At 39.5% G+C, this 23264-nt stretch overlaps 1 protein-coding gene and 1 long non-coding RNA gene across 2 annotated transcripts in view; one reads left to right on the top strand and one right to left on the bottom strand.

The window, feature by feature from the left end:
* The window catches only part of LOC130909945 (uncharacterized), a 219207-nt gene that overhangs the window by 38794 nt on the left and 157149 nt on the right, over positions 1 to 23264 (top strand). Inside the window, exons 3-4 of the long non-coding RNA XR_009061810.1 lie at positions 11847 to 11896; positions 17832 to 17929. This is a non-coding gene — a long non-coding RNA (uncharacterized LOC130909945). The remainder of the gene's footprint in view (positions 1 to 11846; positions 11897 to 17831; positions 17930 to 23264) is intronic.
* Positions 16994 to 22171, bottom strand: LOC130909944 (zinc finger protein 503-like). Its single transcript, XM_057826900.1, has 2 exons — positions 21555 to 22171; positions 16994 to 20981 (listed from the first exon to the last, which is right to left on the bottom strand). The coding sequence occupies exons 1-2, from the start codon at positions 21822 to 21824 to the stop codon at positions 19584 to 19586; spliced, it is 1668 nt and encodes a 555-aa protein (XP_057682883.1). The 5' UTR covers positions 21825 to 22171; the 3' UTR covers positions 16994 to 19583.

The raw sequence follows: 23264 nt of genomic DNA, 5'->3' as shown, positions 1-23264 counted from the left end.
ATAATTACCGGCGCGAAGATGGACGACGACTTTGCACCTGCGTGGGCGGGAATGAGCGGTTTCACTGCATGCAGATGAAAAATGGGCGGCTACGTGATAGCCTCGGGCTAAGGCCAACGTTTGAAGGATATCAAACACCCGCGGTGCCTCCGACTGACCTCTTGTGTTGGACGTTTTGCGCTCGTATTTGAGTCTCCCATGCAAAGCAGCGTGATGTTGAGCACAACTCTGTCAGCCATCTGCTTTTTATTTCCTGCGAGAAAAACAGCCGCTAATGTAGTCAGGATGGGATCTGTCACTCAGGCTATTGCAGTCACTGGATAAGTACACTTTAGTAGTGTTGAACTTTGAAGTTCAATGAAGTTCTCTTGAAGAATTTTTTAAAATACTGTAGACAAGACCAAACTCTAAGCAAGGGTTTTTCTTTTTTTAGTGAATATAACAAACTAAAAATACAAAAATATCTGTTTCAATTGTTTAATAGATATTTTGTCTCACTGTCCAAAAATCCACTTACTGTATCTTCAAATGTGGACTTTTACTGAAAGTAAAAAGTTATAACAAAAACAGGCTTCTTCAACTTCAATATATTTGTCCTAAAACGTGTCAAACGTAGCAGATGCCACCAAATGCCTAATTTGCCTTTTTTTATTTTTTTTACCCTTTACAGGAATTATTTAATATAATTAATTATGGTAATAAATATTTTTCAACTAGTAAATGAACTCATTGACTGCCTTTGGCGATGCTAGAAATCCATTCTATTTTCAGTCAAAATGAATTACACAGCTATTTTCTGCTTTAGTTACACCCCAAACATCTGAATAATATTTTCCTTTTAAAAAATAACAACAACAAGACAAATACAGCTTTTGACAGCAAAGTAACACTTTATTTACACATAACTAACTGAGAGATGACGCTGTTGTGGCTGCGACAGCCGGGTAAACTTTTCCCTCATCGCCACCTGTCTCATAAGGATGGATTTTTTTTTGTCTCCACGAGGTCTGCTCGGCGAGCAGCACGGACTCAACGGCATCATCTGCTGCACTGGTGGTCCCGGTCGTTCTGCTTGGTCATCCAGCGCCTGGCATCCTTGACATCATTCAGTCGTCTTCCGCCGGCGCCCCGGCCGTGCGGCCCGGCCGTTCGTTGCCGTTTAATCGGGCTGCGGGTCTTACCAAATGCACTACTGCCCTCCAGTGGCCAGTTCTATTGCTTTAAAATGGAGTTTCATCTTTGTGCTTTGGAGCTAAATTGCATCAGAACCCAGAGATGTCTCTTGTGGGAAAAAAAACGTAAAAGACGTACAAATATGTCTTTGGGACACTGAAACAATTAAAAATAGAATGTATTCATACGTTTTTGGGAGCAAATGAGTTAATGTCCTCTCGAGTCGAAATCATCCGTGCAATCAGATTCGATTATTCGCGTGACGTTTTCTTAACATGTAACGACATCTTGTGCGTTGGAAGTCGTCTCCACAACAACACAGGAGGCAAACGGGAGAACCAAGAATATGTTTAAATCCGCGGTAAAATCGGTTTTAAATGACCAAAACACATTGACACAAGTCATTGACAACAGTCTGTCTCGCGCTACCCATGTTAAATAAACTATTCCGTTCTCTGCTCGCGCTGCGCTAGAGTTGTCGCTTTACCAACGTCACGTCTGCCCTTCGCTGATTGGTCCACTCCGGTTTGCTTCGCCCTGGGAATTTGATCCGCGGGAGGGTCGCCAGACTCAATCGCTGGAACAGCGGTGAGTCTGGAGTTCCAGGCTAGGCAATGAGTTAAATCATTAAGTAAGAACGCCTCATGTGCGGCTTTTAAATATAGCGCAATACATTTAAAATAGCATTGCAAAACTTACACAGTATTCTTCATCCTCTGCAAAGAATGACTAATATACTTAAAATGGACTGATTGTAGAGAGGTATTTTCTAAGCAATAGTCAGCGTCAAAAGTTTGAGAAACCGATTTTCGTACGCCGAGTGAACTCAATGCAAAAAGCCAAGTCGGAGTTTAGGGGCTAGCAACGGGCCTTTTTTTGGCGGCGGTGTGGCCTCGCCTTTCCTTTCCGCTCATGCCAAAGTATTTCGCACGGCAATTAGCTCCGTCCTCATTTGGGTCTCCAGTCCCGCAGGGTTAGCACAGCCATTTATCATCCTCGGGGCTTGGAATGCCGCCACTCCAACTTAGGTACTTTTTTGTAAACAAGTCACTAGCTCTTTCCATGTCATTGCTTTTCGAAAGAGGAGAAGGGGGTCAGGGCTGTTTCCTTCGTCCAATCGTCCGCCGGATGCTCGGCCGTTTCTCTTCAGATGGCAAATGTCATTACGCATGCCTCATTTCTCACGTGATAAATACGGGAGGCGAAAAGAGTGATGACAACGCGGAGCGACGAAAACCGAAACCGGCTTGTTATTTACGCTCGTCATAACCCTAAAGACACAGAGCCACTGGCGAGCCAAATTTACGGTGCTCTTTATGAGCAGACTTGACATTTAGCTCATGTTTACACACATATAGACGCGAGATAAGTAACCTTGTTAGACCGGCATTAAAAGCACTATTCTTGTTTTATGTTTGATCCGCGCCTTGAGTTACACCAAAAGCGTTGGCTCCCGTACAAGTATTTATATTGCCTCCAAATGCCTGCAGGGCGTCATTAAAAGGCGAGTTGAGTAGGCAGAGCCGTGAACGCACGTCGGATGCGTCCTGGCTCTCCTTCGCCACAACATCTTCCGAGGCAGCCAGGAAAATAATTGAACTACAGTGCGAGCACGTCTTTCTGAAGAAGTACGAGTCATTACTTGGCTTCGTGCTCGCCAAGTGATTCCGAATCTGTCATGTGTTAAAACCAAGCAAGTCTGTCTTCATCAATCAGAATTAAGCAATTATCTGAAGCTCTTTTTGGCTTTCATTTAACCCTTACATACGATTTGGCTCCAAATTGACGAGTTTTGACATGTTAATGTGATAAAACTATCCCTCGTGTTATTCTTTCATCCTCAAATTTGATGACTTTACCTGAAGTGTTGCAAAACGAGTGTTGCTTTGAGGTATGAGTAACTCGATTTATGAGGTTTTGAGATACAAAGGCTTTCGCGGTAGCTAAACAGGACAGGTTTTAATTAAAAAAAAAAAAAAAATGAGGCTTCAAACAATAGCTAGGCGATCTGACCCAAGATTTTTTTTTATTTTTTACATTTTTAGTGTTTCATTTTATCCAAAATCGATTATTACCGTTTTAACAGTTGATTTTTCTCTGAAACTTTTACTTGTGTATGAAGTAAATATTAGCATTGGCATAAAATCAGCCTGCGTCTCGAAAACAACACTTCTCGTGGTCAATATTAATTTTCAAAAATGTGATTATTAAATTCATTAAATTCAAATGGCAAACAAAGTCGATAGTAAATAAAATATAGGAAAATAGGTATTCATTCAATAATAAAAGGAATGTATAAAAATGACACGCATTTCAGACAAATTGGAAGTGTATTGCCGTCAATGGCAGCAAAATACTTAATGCAACACTAGATAACTTTTCAACCCGGAACCTGGCCATACAAAAAAAAAAACCCTGCAAAAATGCTAACTGCTTTACGGCATACGTCACTTCTCCCTTTCCCCATTCGTTATCAAGACGGAAGTCGATGCAAACGCTTTTGCGCGAATTCTGCAAAAATGGCAGCGCAACAAAGAGACAAAAAGTTTTGTCTGAGGAAGGAAAAAAGGGACGGCACCAGGATGTACAGAACCGTCATATGCTTTTGTTTAGCCACATTTGGATTCATTACCTTATTGCCATTCATCCTTCACTGGAAACTGAAATGTTGTTTAATCCATCTACAGGCGACCGGGAGATTGATTTTTGAATGATTGATGATTTTACGGCACTGTGCGGGTGTGTGCTGGTCCTCATGGGAAACGCAGTCTTCCTTAAAGCAAAACCCCTCCGCTCTTGTCCAAAAGTGTCGCTAAAATTGACCAAAACTGAAAAGTTACCATGTGTTGCTTTAAATGTAAGATCATTTGACATTGTGTATTTGAAACGAATGCGCCAAAAATACCCTTTCCCTTTTCTCCGAAACATTAAGATTAATCAACTATTTATTAGTGTCAGATATGCTTTAAAAAGAGCCCTAGTTCATAAAGTTCATGATTTCATATGGATAATTCAATTATCACAAGGATAGTCTTGCCTAGGGTCAAATTCGACTCGGAACATACTGTGTGCACGCATGGAAAATTAACTCTTAAGTGGAGTCACAGACGTTATCAGATGGGACTAATTGTCAAGGTTCAACGTCGGGGCGTATGATTGATGCAAGGCCGAGCTGTTTTTGTCGGGCTGTCAGGTGGCTGGAGTGTTTAATGTTCTCATTATTGCCGGTTCTGCTGTGTATATTTCTCTGTCAGCGCCACCGAAGCCATCTGACTCGCCGCGGCACTTGAAAGACCTCCGGGTCATCCGTCTTCCACCCCGAATGTTCAGCCTCACTCTAGCGCCGGTGATTTGTTATGACGCCGCATTCAGCTGACAGACAGGTTTTCTATAAAAGGACAAAAAAAAAAAAAAATGAAGCATCCATTTTCTGTCTTTCCCAGCTAGGAAAGCGTTGTTGCATTTGTAATTGGGTGGACAAGGGTGGTGAAAAACGGAGTTGTTTTGAACATTAGAAGCCCTCTCCTGTTGTCGATGCATTTTCTTGTTTTTAAAAAGCCATGACCCACTTTTATAGAGGATGAAAAACAATAATCTATTGATAAAAAATAGCTTTGGACAAATTGATTGCTAGCGTTTTGAAAGAATTCACTGTATTGCTAGCATTAAACATTAAAGCTGTTTCTAGTAAATGATAAATGCAAGATGCTGTGGTGAACACCCAGAAACACTGGTCATGTTTACATGCAGCCAATATATGAATGAAAGTAAATATATATTTTTGAGACATTTATGTTTACATGCACAAGCGTACAGAGTCGTGAATCAATCAGCAACCTCATCATGAACAGAGAATACGATGATGGAAATTACGTAATTTCAAATGCTGTGAATTAGATTACAAACCTTTAAATAATGATATCGGATAATATCGACACCGGATTTTAATTACCGGTTTTGGGCCAATATGCATGTTTCCTTCAAAGTTAATGTAGAAGCCTTCTGCCATTGTACGAGGGCTGGTCACAGTTTAGCACAGCCGTTATGTTTATTGACCATTAGATGGATTGACAGTGAGAAGAAAAAGTGGTATTTGGTAAGTGGAAAAATTGATTTTGCGATATGACATTTTTTTGCCATGTGGCAAAATGGATTTTGGCATGTGACATTTTTTTTTTGCCATGTGGCATTTTTTTTGCCGTTTGGCATTTTTTATGCCATGTGACATTTTTTTTAGTATGTGGCAAAATGTATTTTGGCATGTGGCATTTTTGGGGTATGGGTCAAAATGCATTTTGTCATGTGGCATTTTTTTGCCATGTGGCAAAATGTATTTTGGCATGTGGCATTTTTTTCTTGCCATTTTGCAAAATGTATTTTGCCATGTGGCATTTTTTGGTATGTGGCAAAATGAATTTTGGCATGTACTTTTTTTGCCATGTGGCAAAATGTATTTTGGCATGCGGCATTTTTTTTGCCATATGGCATTTTTCTTTTTTTTTTTTCGTATGTGGCAAAATGTATTTTGGCATGTGGCATTTTTTTGTCATGTGGCAAAATGTATTTTGGCATGTGGCTTTTTTTGCAATGTGGCAAAATGTATTTTGGCATCAGGCATTTTTTTTTGCCATGTGGCAAATTGCACTTTGGCATGTGGCATTTTTTTGCCATGTGTTTTTTTTTTTTTTGCGTATGTGGCAAAATGGATTTTGGCATGTGGCATTTTTTTGCCATTTGGCATTTTTTAAATATGTGGCAAAATGGATTTTGGCATGTGGCATTTTTTTGTCATGTGGCAAAATGGATTTTGGCTATTGGCATTTTTTTGTCATTTGGCAAAATGTATTTTGGTATGTGCCATTTTTTTGACATGTGGCAAAATGTATTTTGCCATATGGCATTTTTTTGGTATGTGCCAAAATGTTTTTTGGTATGTGCGTTTTTTGGCATGTGCATTATTTTTGCCATGAGGTATTTTTTTATGTATGTGGCAAAATCACTTTTGCCACTTACCAAATACCACTTTTCGTTCTCAGCCGCTGCTGATAGATGTTTCCAAACTAAGATACTTGGGATTTATAATGTGAGCAGACCATTTGCATTCATGGTGCAAAAGTTAAATGAACAATAAATGATTGAAATGTAATTAATTATAAACTCATTACAGATAACTACCGTGTTGCCAGAAAGAAATCGTCACTAAGAAATACAGTGGTGCATTTGAGGCACTTTTTCCATAACTTGAGTTGCATTTGTTCTTATTTTTCATAGAATGTTTATTTGAAAAACATTGAAGTTGTTACATTTCTCATTATTAAACCATCCAGTGGGGCATTACAATACAATTAGCCATTATATTTTAAGTACACGACCGCATATATTGGTATATGTTTGATATCGGAATCGGAGTTGGATAATATGGCGATATGGGTTATCGGTTAAAAAGTAATTACCAGACAACTCTAGTTTCTAGCTTTTTGCATTCTTCTGACATCTGTTGCAGTCAATGGCAGCCAATTTAATCAAAAGTCGACACAATCCAGATCTTTTACTTCAGCTCAAAAGCTGTACTGATCTGAAATGCAAAGTGCTGCAAACCTGCTATTTATTTGGATTTGTTGGTCATTACAATAGCTCCTCCTAGTTAAAATGGACCGGACGTTTATCACTGTCAATGGCAACCAATGTGTTAAACTGAGTTCAACACAGCATAAACTGGAAAAAAGGCTGAAATATTTCTCTCTGCAAAATGTGAATTTACAGAATCAGAACTTCAAATATTTTTCTGTGCGGGATTCTAAAGCAGTTCAGAATTAAGAGATGGGGGAATACCAACGGCTTTCCAAAGATTGATTGTGTTCTGCTGCACTAATTTCAGATTCAGTCCACAGTCCATTCATCTCAGAGGAAAAATGACATGCCACATGCTGCAGATGGATTTTTTTTTTTTTTTTTTAACAATTAAAGTAAAACTGCTGCTCTTCAAGCCTAATCACGAGCTGAACATTATGCCGGCTATTTAAGCAGATGGCAGACTTGATACTGCGGGCCCTTCCGCTCGTCTGTCATATTTGACTGGCCAAAGTGACATGTCCATCACCTGTAATGCTCTGCCAGCTGCTACTATGCATGACGCTCCACTTAAGCGCAATTTTTTATTTCCAGCTTTATTAAAGAGACGTATATTTTCTTCTTCTTGCTATATTTCTTCACATTCACTGAACACTTTTGGCAATGTCATTGACGGAGGTAGACTTCCAAACAATTTGAACTGAAACTGTGTAAGTGTGTTCTTTCGCAGTCAATGGTAGTGAAGAAGTTAATTCAACCTTTTGACAAGGCGGGAGTTTTCTTACCAAACCTAATAATAATAATAAGGAAGCCAGCCAGTCATGTGTCTGCATTGAAAGACCGCTGGCATTAAGTTAACAGCATGCAGACGACGTGCGGTTCAGTGTTAGCAAAATCCGTGCTGCTCATCTTTGTCGTCAAAACAAATTATAGCGGCGCCTCAGCTTACAATTTTAATTCATTCCGGGAACACTTTTACAAGTCAAATCACTTGTCGCAATCAATTTGCACTATTGAAATGATTGGAAATAACATTTATTTGACCGTGGGGCATTCTGATCATCAAGGAAGTTCGAATTTGGATGTCATGGTTTGTCATAATTGAATCAAATGTTAAGAATTTTGTTAAATTTGAGTAACTTCTTGTTCATTTTGGGGCATTTTCAGGTCACTTTCTGTTGATTTTGGGGCAATTCAAGGAAGCTTTTGTTTGTAAAAAAATAGTGTTCGTGGGTGTTGTATGTGCTGTTGGAAATGAATGGAGGCATTGGAAGTATATGGAGTAGTTTTTGTCAGATTTTGCCAGAACCATACATTTTTGGCTGAACTTTTTTGCACCTTCATTTTTTGGGATTTTTTTTGATGTGTGAGTTTTGTGAATCGGACAAAAACTATTGTACAAACAACAATTTGAAAATATGAAATTGTATGTTTTTGCCTCTGGAAATGAATGGAGCTTTTTTCTGTCAACCGTGCAAATATGATTGGTACGGGCAAAATCGGAAGAGTGCCTGTGTTGCAAGAAATTTTGGAAAGTTGAAGTAATAAAAGAAAATATACAAAAAATAGTTAATGATGACATCTCCAGATAGGCCAGCACAATATATCGTTTGAACATCGGCATCGCAATGTTCGCATGTCCAATAGTCCCATCGCAGGATGTGCGATTGTTTTTTTTTTGTTTGTTTATTAATGTAGACTTTTGTTTTTCTTCATAAAAGTGGCTTCCTAGATCCCTTTCATATACACGAATTTTCTTCATTGACAAATACCGTATTGGCCCGAATATAAGACGGTGTTTTTTGCATTGAAATAAGACTGAAAAAGTGGAGGTCGTCTTATATTCGCGGTCTAGACATCATACCCATTCACGACGCTAGATGGCGCCAGATATCAGCGATTGCTGAACTTGAGTAATGTTCTCTCATGACAGATCTCAGCTACTCTCAGGTTTAACCAGTTTGCATTATTTTATTGCAATGTTTTTCCTTATTCAGATTTGTTTTAAGACTCCAGTTACAGTTAGACCTCACTTTGATGGTTATTGCAGTTATTGCAATTTTGTTGTTTTATCACAATAGGTTGGTTTATTTATATTTCAAAAACCAGAAGCCATTCATTTACGAATGTGATTGCACTATAGTTTTAACATATTTAGAGGTTCAGATATTAAGATTTGAATGAGGTAAAATAACATGCTTTTTCTCTCAAATATATTGTTATAATTTGTTTGGATGTACTGTAATTATTTTCTGTATAAAAATTAATGGTGTGTTCAAAAGGTCTTTTTTCGAACTTGAGTCTTGAAAAAGAGGGGGTCGTCTTATAATCAGGGCCAATACGGTAAACCCCCTTAGCCTGGATTAAATGGTATTATATGAATAATCAGGATGTCCCGATCGCATATTTTTGCACCCGAGTCCCAGTTCAAGTCACCTGATTTTGAGCCATTACCGAGTCCCGATCCGATACCAGTGTTGTTTGTGGCGGCCATTTTAATTTTCGTCTTATTATTTTGGATGAAAATACTTATTAGTCATATTTTAGTCATTCCAAAATCTGTTCGTCTTCGTCTAGTTTTAGTCAACGAAAACTCAGACAAATTTAGTCTAGTTTTAGTCAACATTTCTCAAAATGTTTTCGTCTATAAAATTAAAGTTTTAGTCCATGAATAACTTTAGAGTCTACAAGGACATCAACATTTTCATGATGATAATACACAATGGTGATAATACACATTCAGCAGGAAAGCAGCACATTAATTAAACTCACCTGGACGCCACAAACTAGATGTAACATGTTTTCCAAGACTTTAAGAAGACACCGACACACTGCACTAAATGCTAATGCTAACACAAATGCTATGCTCACGCGAACGTCAGCAGAGCATGCTGAAACCCATAAAATCAGTTGCACCCAAGCGCCAGCAGAGGGTGACAAAACTCCAAAAACCACACGTACCAAGTGGACATGACACTGTGCTGTTATTGTAATCTGTCTGAGCGGGGCATGTGCGTTAAATGTAGAGCTGAAACGAATACTTGAGCAACTCGAGTAACTTGAGTTTAAAAACTGATCCGAGTAATTTTATTCACCTTGAGGAATCGTTTAATTTTGCCAGCTCTAAGCAAAAAAAAAAAAAAAAAAAACAACTTACCACAGCCGCTACAAACTACGCCGACGTTGCTAAAAACTACGCCCGCATGATGCTAGTGTGGTAGCACATAGTGTCCGATGCGTCTCATAGATATCGCATGCATTAAGGACTAGATGCGAAATTACAGACTTGGCCGCGTCTGGGCAGTGTTAGTAAACAGCCGCCATCTTTAAGCAGTAGACTTCTCATCACTAGTAAATATAACGTTACTGTCACTCGATCACGTAACGTTAGCCCCTCGGAGGGCTAGGTTTCTATTGATTATGACCACTGTCGATGCGTGGCTAACGTGTCTTACGTACAGGCTTTATTTAATCTGTAAAAAAAAACAGCGCTGTAGAGTGATGAAGGTGTAAAATTAAAACATAATAAAGATCACTGTCAGTTTTAGTTAGTAGTCACCAAGTAGCACTGGTCCCTAATGTGCTCCAATATAGCAGGTATCATACATTTATTTTGAACACTGCAAAAACTCAAAATCCTATCAGTACTTACAGTTTAGACTAACTTAAAACTTAAATAGAACTTAAAAATAGCTTGACACAAATGGAAATTAAATTGAGACACGTGGGAAAAACACATAGCTTTCAAGTGATATGTGTTATCAAGCGTAATTACATTTTTAGGTAAGAACTATGTTTTGTTTTTGTTTTTTTTATAAGATCTAGAAGTTTTTTGAGTGAAAGCAGTGAATTTTTTTTCTAGTCACATCTTAGATGCAATTGTTGGCTGTTTTCAACAATGTACATCGAAAATAAAGACATTGATTGACTGAAAATGGTTCAATATTGGATTAAATGTCTTTTTTTCTCATGTATATGTATAATTGCTCTTTACCTAAAAAATATTTTATCCGATTACTCGATTAATCGATAGAATTTTCAGTCGATTACTCGATTACTAAAATATTCGATAGCTCCAGCCCTAGTTAAATGCATCAAATATTTTAACATGATTAATTGAAAAATTAATTACCGCACGTTAACGGGATGAATTTGAAAGCCCTAATATTTTTAATTAAAAACCCGATCCTTTTCACCGGATTTCGATCCTTTGAAATATTTCCGATCATGTGACTGTATTGGGACATATCTAATGAATACAATGTGGTCATAGTGACCCAGCAAAGTCTTCCCAAACAGAGCTATTCAAGTCATCTGGTGAAAATTCTTCTAGTTTTAATATTGCAATACTGTATTTCGCAAACCACCAAAAAGTCGCAATGTCAGTTTTTTTACAATATCGTTCAGCCCTGTCCCCTGATCTAAACCCCCCATCGTTACATACATCATTACTGTATCACGTACCTCAAAAGCCAGCAAACATGTTTGCCAAGTACCAAAACCTCCCCCCGTTAAGATTCCAAGTGCAATTTTAAGCGTGGGTGGAGGTGGTGTCGGTGGGTTTAGGGTGTGGGGATGCGGAGAAGGGGGGTACTTTGGCCACATTTCGCCCGACGAAAGAGCACGAACAGCGGGCAGGCGCCGTGCCAGCGTGTCATACATTTAAGCACTGTTAAATTAGAGGCTGTTTACTGTTCTCAGGGGCCATTCGTCTTAGTCAACGTTGGTCTGCCTCTTGCAAATTTGTCAGTAAGCGCTTCCACATGCCACAACCAAGCTGAGGCGGGCGGGCGGAAAGACGGGGTTATCGGAGGCGGTTTTCGTAGCTCTTCAGTCAGCCTGCAGTTAATTAGCCATCCACACACAATAGGCCTCACGGTCATTAATCACGTGCATACCTCCCCCCGAGTGGCAGTCGACAAACTATGAGGAAGACGTGTTTGAAGACACCCAAAAAAAAAGTCTTAGTCGACTATGACAGACATCAAAAATGTCCCCCTTGTCAATTGCAGCGTGTAAATTACAGGCTGCGTAGAGTGCTGAAAGACAAGAGCCCACTGTTTAACTCACTGTTGCTCTGTCTTGCTTTTGTGTGTTGACAGATTCTAGACACGGGAACGTTCAACTCAACAAATGTCATCCTCAGCTTCATGTGAGTGCTCAAAATAAACACACACTTTATACGTTGAACCTGGTATATACTGTAATGATGGATTGGTATTAAAATTTAACGATTCGTTGAAACTCTGATAATGCTATGAGAAAAAAATATCACGATAAAAATATGCCACGATTATTTGGTAAAAACAAAAAAAACAATCGTAGCAGCTTTCCCGACCCTCTCTATATTTTGAATAGATATTATACAAATCTGTTACAAATATGTAAACAATAGCAGAATAATAACATACTGTATTGGCCCGAATATAAGACAATGTTTTTTATATTGAAATAACACTGAAAAAGAGAGGGTCGTCTTATATTTCGCGATCTGGACATTGTACCCATTCACGACGCAAGATGGCGCCAGATATCATTGAAGCGATGTTCTGTCATGACAGATCTCAGCTACTCTCCCCATTCACAACGCTAGATGGCGCCAGATATCATTGAAGCGATGTTCTGTCATGACAGATCTCAGCTACTCTTTTTAGTTTAACCAGTTTGCATTATTTTATTGCAATGTTTTTCCTGATTCAGATTTGTTTCAAGAGTACAGTTAGACTTCACTTTGATGGTTAATGCAGTTATTGCAATTTTGTTGTTTTATCACAATAGATTGGTTTATTTACATTTCAAAAACCAGAAGCCATTCATTTACAAATGTGATTGCACTTTAGTTTACTTATTTAAATGTTCAGATATTAAGATTGAATGAGGCAAAATAACATGCTTTTTCTCTCAAATATATTGTTATAATCATTTGTTTCGGATGTACTGTAATTATTTTCTGTATAAAAATTAATTTGGTGTTCAAAAAGTTTTTTTTTTCAAACTTGAGTCTTGAAAAAGAGGGGGCCATCTTATATTCAGGCCAATATGGTACTTAGCACAAATGTAAAGATATGTAATTAAAAGTATTTGTGAGTGTCTTTTAGATTGTGAAACTATATTAAGATAGCATAATGGCGTTAACAATTAGTATTAACTTTTTGGCTACCATTGATGGCAATAGACGTCCAGTCTGTCTTTGTCTGAACTGGGAGGGCTAGCCAACCCTCCAGTTCAAATATATTGGACTAGGGCTGCAGCTATCGATTATTTTGGTAGTGGATTAATCGATGAACTAGTTAGTTCGAAATATCGAGTAATCAGATAAGGAACATGGAAAATTAAAATACCGGAGCTGAGCCTCAAATGGTATAAAAAAAAAATAAATAAATGAGGCTCTAAGTACAACAAAAGAACAACTGGCTAACTCGCATAGAAAAAGTCCATAAGCTTAAATGGTATAAATGTTATAAAAGTTATTTTTTTTTATTTTATTTTTTTTACAATGCTTTTAACAAATGGTTCTAAACACATATTCAGTAAAAACCCACAAAAAACGGCTAAATATATCATTAAACTAAATTACGAATGCATTAAAAAAAAAAAACATTAGCTCAAACAAAAACTTATGTTGGTCTTAACAGGGAGCAGCTGGATTCAGCCATTTGAAATGAATTGTGTCATATTCACTGTTGCCACTAGAGGGCAGTGTATATACCCAAATCAATAAAACTAAATGCACACACCATTACAACGCGACTTTTATTAAACGAATACTCGAGGCAGCAAAATTTATTTCAAATCTTTTTTTTTTTCTAATCGAATGACTCGAGTTAATCGATTAATTGTTTCAGCACTAGATTGGACATCTACTGGTGATAAACTAATTTAAATACACAGCAGAAGGATGTAAAGAGCAGTGTTTTTAATAATGGCGTTATTTTTGTCAGTAGTGAGTTATGTAATTAATTACTTTGCCAATCTTTATAACGCCGTTACCGTTACTGAGGATGTAAAGGTGCACATTACTACAATTTGGTTGAATCATACGCGAGATCTGTGAGAAACACGGGAGGGGGTTTGTGACGCCGTTGCAAACGCGATCCTAGGTGGCTCGCAGTGTTAGCATAGCATTCGCGTTCTCGCTAGCATTAACAGTTAGTACATCGAGCGTCATTTTAAACTCCTTGGGCAACTTTCTTTTAAAAATACAGTTCGTGGCGTTCAGGTGGGTACAATTAATTGAAAACAATGGACTGTTTTCCTGTTAAGTACACATTATCATCAGCAAGGGGGTGTTGTCCTTGTAGATGTTACAATATGATAATAATTTGTTTTTGTTTTTTTTACCAAAAAGTCACTAAACCTTTCTTGAATGACGTGTCCATAAACCTTGTGTGATTTATTTTTTGTATTTATTTATTTATTTATTTTTATAAACAAAAGAACTAGAGCAGAGATAGGAGAGGGAAGAGATTCAGAGCCTCACCTGCATATTGAAAAATATATCTGCAGTTTATATTTTAGGGGTGTGACGGTACACACAAGCAACGGTTCAGTACGTACCTCGGTACGGGGGGGGGGTGTCACGTTTTTTTTTTCTCACAGCACTTGAAAGTTAAGATTTGTATACCATTACACTTTTATATACTGTATTTTTCGGTCTATAAGCCACTACGGTACTTTTTTCTCGCTGTTTCTACCCTGCGGCTTTTTAAGGAAGCGGCTTATTCATGTTTTTTGTTTGTTTTGTTTTTTTTGACAAACAAGCTTCATATTTTCCTGTTAAATTTTTTTTAAAGAAAGGATATTTAGATGTATTTTAAAAGAATGGCCTTCCAAATTTTACCACGACATTGCGCTCAGCCACTACACTAGCACCAATAAATCTTGCCAGAAGCTTGTCAGACTTACTCAAAATTAGAGGATTTTTTAAGATGAAAATGGCTCCATCTGATACTATATGGTGTTACAAAAGAACAATTATAAATGGATGGGCATCTACTATTTGCTACGACAAGAGAACCCGATGCTAGCGTTGATTACCTATTTTCAACTGGCATTCGGAGGACTTTATTGCCACAGTATGCTACAACAAAGCTGTTATATAAGGGCTAGTGCTAGATGTTAACCGTTTTTAAGAGGTTTTCATCCACTTCAAGTTTAGAAGGCCGGTCAAAGTGGATTATGTATCTTTGTAGTGTCCGTAGTGACCTGTTTTTTAAAATTTTTAAAAAAAATTTCAAGTTAGTGTGTTTTTAAGCATTCAGACAACACAAGTTGGTGATGTTGATGCGTGTTAATCTGGTTAATAAATAGTATTTTGAGCAACCAAATATTTCTGTGTAACATCCATTGTAAATAAATAAGTATGCATATGTAAATATCCAGTGTTAAGATATGGACACCTGCGGCTTATAGTCAAGTACAGCATATATGAGGATTTATTTCTAAAATTTTGTGAAATATGGCCGGTACGGCTTATAACCAGGTGCGCTTTATAAACCAGAAATGACGGTAGGTGAAATTTTAAAGAAAAATGTAAAAAGTGTGACCTGTTTTTTTGGAAAGAAAAAGACCGTTCAATTTAATCAGTTAACATGAACATATTTGCTGTGAAAGACGTTACAGAGGGGATCATGTAATAAGGTGTAGAACATGAAAAATAGTGTCAGTCTCTTTACCGAGATAACTGAGGTAACTGAGTTACTAACTCGATTACTTTTTTGGGAGAAGTAATTTGTAACTACCGTATTTTTCGGACTATAAGTCGCAGTTTTTTTTTCATAGTTTGGCTGGGGGTGCGACTTATACTCTGGAGCGACTTATGTGTGAAATTATTAACACATTATCATATCATTTCACATGTTATTTTGGTGTTTTGGAGTGATACTCATGGTTTGGTAAACTTGTTAGCATGTTCTTTATGCTATAGTTATCTGAATAACTCTTAATAGCTATGTTACCCTAACATACCGGCCACGTTCGCATTTCTTTGTTCATGCATCATTTGACATTATCATACTGTACACCTTTTCAGCATGTTGTTCTCTATTGTATTTTTATTTTAAATTGCCTTTCAAGATGACATATCTGTTCTATTTGTTGGATTTTATCAAGTAAATTTCCCCCAAAAATGCGACTTATACTCCGGTGTGACTTATATGGGTTTTTTTTCCCCCCTCTTCATTGCGCATTTTTGGGCTGGTGCGACTTATACTCCGGTGCGACTTCTAGTCCGAAAAATACAATAATTACTTTTTTACAGTTAGATAAACAACACTGGTAAAGAGCCACTTGGTTGGATGCCTATCATCTTTTGATTTCAAGTTGTTTTGAACGCATCATCCACCTTACGGTTGAATAGCGGAGTGACAGATTGAAGTTTTACGATGAAATTCCCAGCATGCAATGTTAATAATTGTGTTTTGTTGCTACTGTTGGTGGCTAATAGTTCCTCAATGTAGTAGTAATCGCAAGGTGTGTTCGCCAACCTCATAATCATGCGATTTCGCCCAACATCATTGAAGAAAAAGCTTCAAAATGTTTTTTTTTTTTTTTTTTTTTTTTTTTTAGAAATTTCAATAAATTTTAAGCATGTGGGGGACCAGACTTTCGCTTCAAAATAAATTTGATGCAGATAATAATTTGTTGTTGTGGCCCCGGGCCTTTAAATGTAAATCTTGCAGCGCCGACACGGGTCGTAAACTGAGAGCAGGAAGTCAGTGTAAGGAGTAGTGGGGGGAGATCCCCCTGATTAGATCATTAATAAAGCTTGACATCAGGCTGTTAATAAGGACAACAGTGTATAATAAGTGTTTGAAAATGTGTTTTGCTGAAGGTGGAGCCTCGGGCGGGATCACCAGCCTGTGTCTATCACACTTGTTTTCAACTCAAATGACAGCAAATGATCAATACCCTTAAATACATTATTAGATACAGTATTTTCTATAGTTAAGATAATTGCTAATATGGTTAAAGTTGAAGTACAGTAGCATTGTGAACAGCGTATGGGTGTTTCCTGAGTGGAAATAAACCCCCCAAAAATTTAAATGTAAATATTTTTATTACAGTAGTATAATTTTTTTTTTTAACTTATTTTTATATTTTATCATTTAATTATTACATTTAATTCTGTAACTTTAGTAAAATAGAAGATTTTAACAAAAAAATTATAATTTTGGTTTTTCATACTATTGTTCTTAGCATTGCAAATAATGTTGGTAATTACAAAAAGTCAATTCAGTGCAATGGACTAAGACACTTGAAACAACAACATTTTAATAATACAGCTGATATAATTTCAGTTTTATCTTTGGCATTATTGTGTTACTTCCAACAGAAGGACACCTATTAAAGTCATGAAAAGTCAATAATGTGGTGTCCCCAGTGCCTAAAGTAATGATGAAGAGCAATAGACATGATGAATCATATCTACTCTGAACATCAACGCCCAAATAAAGCATCTCATTTTGAGTCAAAACAACAAGGTTGCCATACTGAACAGTAGTGAACTGTGTGCGTGCAATTATTATTATTAAATAAATCATATGACTTTAGTTGAATTAAGGACAGCGCTTGGAAACGCTATCTGAAGCCATTTTAGTCCTTCTAAAGTCCCCTGAGGAAATATGTGAGAGGAAAATGATGATACAGCCATCAAGCAACAGTTTACTCTTTAGGATAAATCAGCAGGATATAGACGCATATTGACAATCGGGCCTCATTTCTACATTTTTGTTCCCTTGTGATCAAAGTTAGCAAATGCCCTCAGATGTTTCTTAACTAAAATATTTGCTACTCAACTCAGTTTTATTTTTATAGAACTTTAAGAACAACCGCAGCTGCACAAAGGATTTTAGATAAATGCAAATTGGACAGAAGACACAAAAGCATAGAAGAAAAATAAAGTGTAAACACTAAGAAAAATTAAATATATGGACGATTCATCTTGTGTTTTTTGTCTGTTTTGCAATCAGGAGTGGCAAACATAATATTAAGCATCACATAATTTTAAAATTGATGTGTGTATACTATGGTTTTACCATATATGTGACGCAATCGAGCTCTTTTTAACTGTACTGTAATTTCTTTAGATGCCACAAGATGGCGGCAAAGGAGTGCTATTCTAAATGAAGCGTCTAAACTCACTCCAACCAGTTCCTTGGAAACAAGACACAACTAGATCAAGCAGGTTAGTGAATGACAAAAACTATCTCATCCAAAAATTGCTACAAGTTGCGAATTCAAATCATGTTTGTGCTATTTACGGCAATAGACGTCCAATCCTCTGACAAATTGCTGCAAGTCATTTCCAGTTCAAATGGATTGGACGTTTAGCACTGTCAATGGCAGTGAACGATTGAAGTTTAACTCTTTTAAATTGACCGATTTTGGCATGCACACATGAGTCATGAACCATACAAAAAAATTCACAAGCAAAAGCAGAGGTGAAAAACGTACTATGGCTTTTGTGGGCCAGGAAATGCACACAATCTGGTCCGCCATGCAGTTCTAAAATCAGACAAAACCTCAGAGGAGCTGTTTTCATAATACATAAACACAAGTACTCAAAATAGACAATAAAAAACATTGTATAACTCTGGGGCAAATTAAGTGCTGAATACAATGGAAAATGGCTTCCTTTCCAAATATAATAGCTGTTTTTGATTACTCTTAAGAAATTAAGTATAATGTTGCATGACTTGCCTTATAAACAAATAAACATGCAGTATATGGATTATTTTACTATAGGAAATACTATGTATTATTTTCTTACATGATTGTGTTGGCCCCTATCCTAACTAAATGAACTGTTAGAGGAAAAAAAGTTTTGTTTTTTTTTGCTTTCATAAACGTAAACAAACACATCATCTTAAATTCACACTTAAATTGTGTCCCAGGGTTTTTCTGGTTCGCCTAACACCCCCTCTAAAAAATTGGGAATTTTTCACAAGTCACATTCACAGGAAGTTGCATCATTCAGATACTCTGCAGGCAGGGATTGCAAAAAGTGCATATCAAAAATATGTGTTCGGTTTTTCAACACATTTGATGTTGAATCACTGTGACGTTCTTTGTCAACATGTCATTAGATTAAATGCCATGTGGCTAGATTTCATGCATCTTCTAATTTCAGCCCAAAAACCCATTCCTGACACTTTCAATTCAGTCAAATGGAGTTTTCTTTACACAAGTATAAAAAAATACACATTTAAAGTAGTTTTATGCATGTATATTCAGAATTTGCATTTTTAAAAAGCAGAAATTTAAGTCCATTTTCAGTTTCAACAAGAACATGATACTGAAGTTTTAATGCAAGTGTTTAAATATTGCACATCGTTAAGACACTCCTATTTTAATTTTAAAAAGTATAATATTAACAAAGGCCTTTGGCTATTAAAAGGAAAAATATTTAACTAGTACATTTCTTAAAAGTTTGAATAACGCATATGGTTTTTATTAAGCACCCAGCCCACACAACCAATGAATAAATCAATGGTAATTGTGAAGAAGCTGCTGATTGGTCTTCCTCATCCATCACAGTGTAAGACAACCCTCAAGGCCTGATTTCTTTCGGGTTTTTTTGTTGTTGTTTTTTTTGTGTGTGTGTTTTTTTTTTAAAATACCTATGGGTCTGGGGTCTCCCAAATAATGCACATGGACGCTTTTGCAAGTTATATTATAATTCTTTTTTATTTTTTTATTTCACGCTTGAAGCTATCTCAAATAAATACACTGATCCCCACACGGATCCAGTCCCTGCATGAAGTACATATAAAATTCATTGGGCCTAAATCTCCTTTATAAATGTATATATATATTTTTGTTTTTAGTTTGAATTGTCTCTACTGGTAGCCCAAAGCCGATGCTGTGGTCAGTCTTTGTCCATACAAGGCGTACGGGGAGTAATAAGGTCCGGTGGCCGCAGGCACCGGCACCGGGGCTCCCGGGGCTGGCAGGGGGCTCTTGGAGTACGGGTGATAACGGCTGCCGAGTCCGAGCGGGTGATGCGGGCCGCGCAGGGCGAGGGCGCCGGGGCTGGCGGGGCTGCCGCTGGAGGGCATGTGCATGTGGCAGGCCATGGCGGCGGCCAGCGATGACGAGCCCGGGTATCCGGCGAGCAGCTTCTCCGAGCCGGCCGCGAAGGCCGTATGAGTCCGCAGGTGGCCAAGCAGCTCCTCGGAGCTGGAGAAGCGCTTATCGCACGCGCCGTTCGCCGACACCCAGTTGCAGACGTGCGGCAGCGGGTCGTTTGGCAGCACGAAGCCGTAAGGATAAAGCGGGTGTCCGCCGAATGACGGCGTCGAGGAAGGCACGCCGTGCAGCGGGTGCGCAGAGTACATGAGGGGGTATCCAGATTTGAGGGCAGAGGCGGCGTCGTGTGCGCAGTTGGCGCCCGAGGCCGCCGACAAATGGCTGGTGCAGTGGTAACTGAGGCAGTATGGGTCCCGACACAAGCTGGCGGACATGAGAGAGGGAGGGGACGCCCCGGCCAGGGGGCTCGTTCCGGCCTTGCTGCACGCCGCGAACTGCGCGCTCAGGAGCTGACTGCTTGACTTGGCGTGCTCCAGGCTCATGCCGTGAGGCAGGAACGGCTGAGGATAACCAGCATAAGCACCTGCTAAAGTCCCGGGGTATGAAATGCCAGCAGGCGGCAGGGGGAACACCGTGTGGCCGGGCTTGTACGGGGAAACGGGTGCCACCACAAGCCCGGAGCCGAGCACCGAAGAGGTGACGGACGGCGAGTCCGACGTGACGGCCTTGGAGCCGGGGGTGCCCTCCTGGCTGCCATCGGGGCTAATTCCACTTGTCCTGTGGCTGACGTTACTCTCCGGCGAGGACGTGTTTTTATTGCGCTCGCACTCCTTTTTGTCGTCCTTGTCTGCCGCTTTGCCCTCGCACGGCAGCGGCGAGGCAGAGGCGGAAGCGCAAGAGCCAGGGCTCGCGCTGGGGCTGCCTGTCCTGGGCGTGAATGGCGGGCAGGTGGCGCTCGGCACCCGGAAACCGTTCTTATCTCCACTTTGGCTCGACTCCTTTTTGGTGTCCGACGACGACTTCGCGTACGGCTTGAAGCTCGACTTGTCGTCACCGCCGATGTCGCTGATCTTCAGAGGCCCGCCCTTGCTGTCCTTGTCACCGCCGGAGGCCACGGAGGAGAGCTTGGACGAAGCCGGAGGGTCCGGCTTGCCGATTTGGGAGCACGTTTGGGCCAAAAGCGCCAGTGGACTTTTCTTGGCATCCAGCTATGACAGATAACACATCTCAGTTTAGAACAATGGCCGTATTTACAAGCACATAACATTTTTTAGAGAGCCATACTTTTGCCCACGCACTGCCACCCACATGATTACAAGTAAGTAAGTTTAAAAATGACACCATAGTTAAAAAAAAAAAAAATACAGAGTAAACATAAAGCATTTTTTCTGTTATCAGTTTAGGAGACCTAAGCGGCATAGCAGGTCATTTTTATTGGTTGACACAAGAAAATCAAGTTTAAAATGTTAACTGTATTACCACCTCCTTGTGTTATGTAGTCTCCATAGATTTCCCTGCATTTATTTATTTCTAAATTTTAACATATCTAGTCAGAGAATCATTGTAGCAGCAAGCAAAAAGCTTGCAAATACACTGTAGAAACGTTTGTAATAGGGGAAAAAGCTATAAGATTTTATATTGGGCCACTTAAAATAATGTGCCAACCCAGATTCATTACCCCAGACCTTGAGTTTGACACCAATGATTTATTGAGACCCAAAACAACAGCCCGGGTGAAGCCTTCGCCATGTCCGGAAAAGCAGCGACGAAAGCGGACTCACCTCGATGGGGCTGATCGGGGTGGACGGCAGCGGCTGGAGATACTCCGGGTGCATAATGTGTCCCGCCCGGGCCGTGAGCATTTTCAGCAGCTTGATGGGCAGACGACCGGCTTGACGGAGCGGGTCTGCGGGAGAGAAGGCGGTGTTGTTGCGGTGCGAGTACGGACGGCTGGCGGGGCTCGGTGCGCCTCTCTCCCCGGACGAGGAGCGGCTCTCCCACGCTGGATTGGTGCTATGTCTCAGGACAGACACCGTGGGCGATGTGATCATGACCCAAAGCTCGTAGAAATGATCGAGGAATGCATGTGTGGGTAATACGCGTGCGCTCCAGAAAACCCCTCAAACACGTTTAAAGCCTCAAACACGAAAGCGTTAAATCCTTATGGACGTGCGTGGAGAAATCCGTGTCGTGTCGTCTCCGGCCGACGTCTCGCCTTCTCTCGTCGGCGTCCTGTGACCGTGTGGTCGCAGGTCCGAGAGCGCTCTCGGATTACAGGAGGAGGAGGAAGAGTCGAGTGGTGCGCTAGAGGAAGGCTGGATCACTCCGCCTCCACCCACTCACCCACGTCCCTGCGCGCTCTAGTCCGCGCGGATCGTAGCCTGCTAGAGTTGATCCGAGGTGAAAAGACTGAAGGAAAATGACGTGCAGCAACCACGCGAGGGTGCGTTTTCCGCTTGCGGCATCCTTTAACGTGGAGTTTTCACGCGTAATTGGTACATTGCGCATGCGCAAATGAGCTTTTTACGGTCTACAGATCACTGGCTGCAGTAGACGAAAACAGACGTCCAATCCATTTGAACTTGGATTGAATTATTAGTTTTCAGTGCCATTGATGGCCATAGACATCCAATAATAATTTTAATATCGCTGCCAGCCCTCCCAGTCATAAGGCTTTAGACGTCTTTCACTGTCAATGGCAGTAAACGAGTTAAAGGGAGAACACGCAAACTTGGTGTAGATTCTCGTTCCTCATTGCCATGTAAAGCAATTCACATGTTGACAAGACAAAGAGTCTTTTTTGGGAAAGCGCATGAGTCATTAAGAAATAACCCACGGCTGGGGAGAACAAGCAACATGGCCGCCGCTGGCTCCCAACCGTCCATCATTCCGTCCATCCGCTGACGTGTTTTCACGTCCATTCTTTCCCAATGCAGCCTGGCATCTGTCACTTCTCCGTCCTGCTTGCCAGTTATCTGTCAGCCGTCTGGATTTCTACTCCTCAGTCACATTTAGGTCAGCGCTGAGTGCAAAATAAAGAGTAGAAGGGGAAGTGTCTCCGCTTTAGCCTTCCATCATCTTGGCCTCTATAATCTTCCTGTAAATCTTTTTAATGAAAGACAAACATGACATTGCTTAGCTTTTGTTCCACTAGTCTGACTATACTTCACTGTCTCAAGAAGGAATCCATTTTTATTCTTTGCGGACATTTTCTCGAGTGAAAAAAAGCTACCTTTTAATTCGAAAAACGTGTCAAAAATACCAATAGATTGACTGTCTTTGGTCTGAATGGGCTTGTGAAATAGTTCTTTCTAGTTTTCTTTTTCATTAAGTTAAGGCTAATTTTAGAATTATGGTTAGGATCTACGTTTTGAACTTTTCAGGACTAGAAAAGGGTTCTGGTATTTCCCCAAGATGAAAAAAATGCTTTAAAAAATAGGGGGAAAAAGCTAACTGTTGCATGTTTCTGGAATGAATTAATAGCAGCACAT

Source organism: Corythoichthys intestinalis, chromosome 21 (genome assembly GCF_030265065.1).
Source record: "Corythoichthys intestinalis isolate RoL2023-P3 chromosome 21, ASM3026506v1, whole genome shotgun sequence".
NCBI lineage: Eukaryota > Metazoa > Chordata > Actinopteri > Syngnathiformes > Syngnathidae > Corythoichthys > Corythoichthys intestinalis.
This window is presented reverse-complemented; position numbering and strand designations above follow the sequence as displayed.

Coding starts and splice junctions, on each gene's coding strand:
- LOC130909944 (XM_057826900.1), bottom strand. CDS start 21,824: ATGATCACATCGCCCACGGTGTCTGTCCTGAGACATAGCACCAATCCA. Junction 20,982..21,554: donor CCCCGATCAGCCCCATCGAG/GTGAGTCCGCTT, acceptor TATCTGTCATAG/CTGGATGCCAAGAAAAGTCC.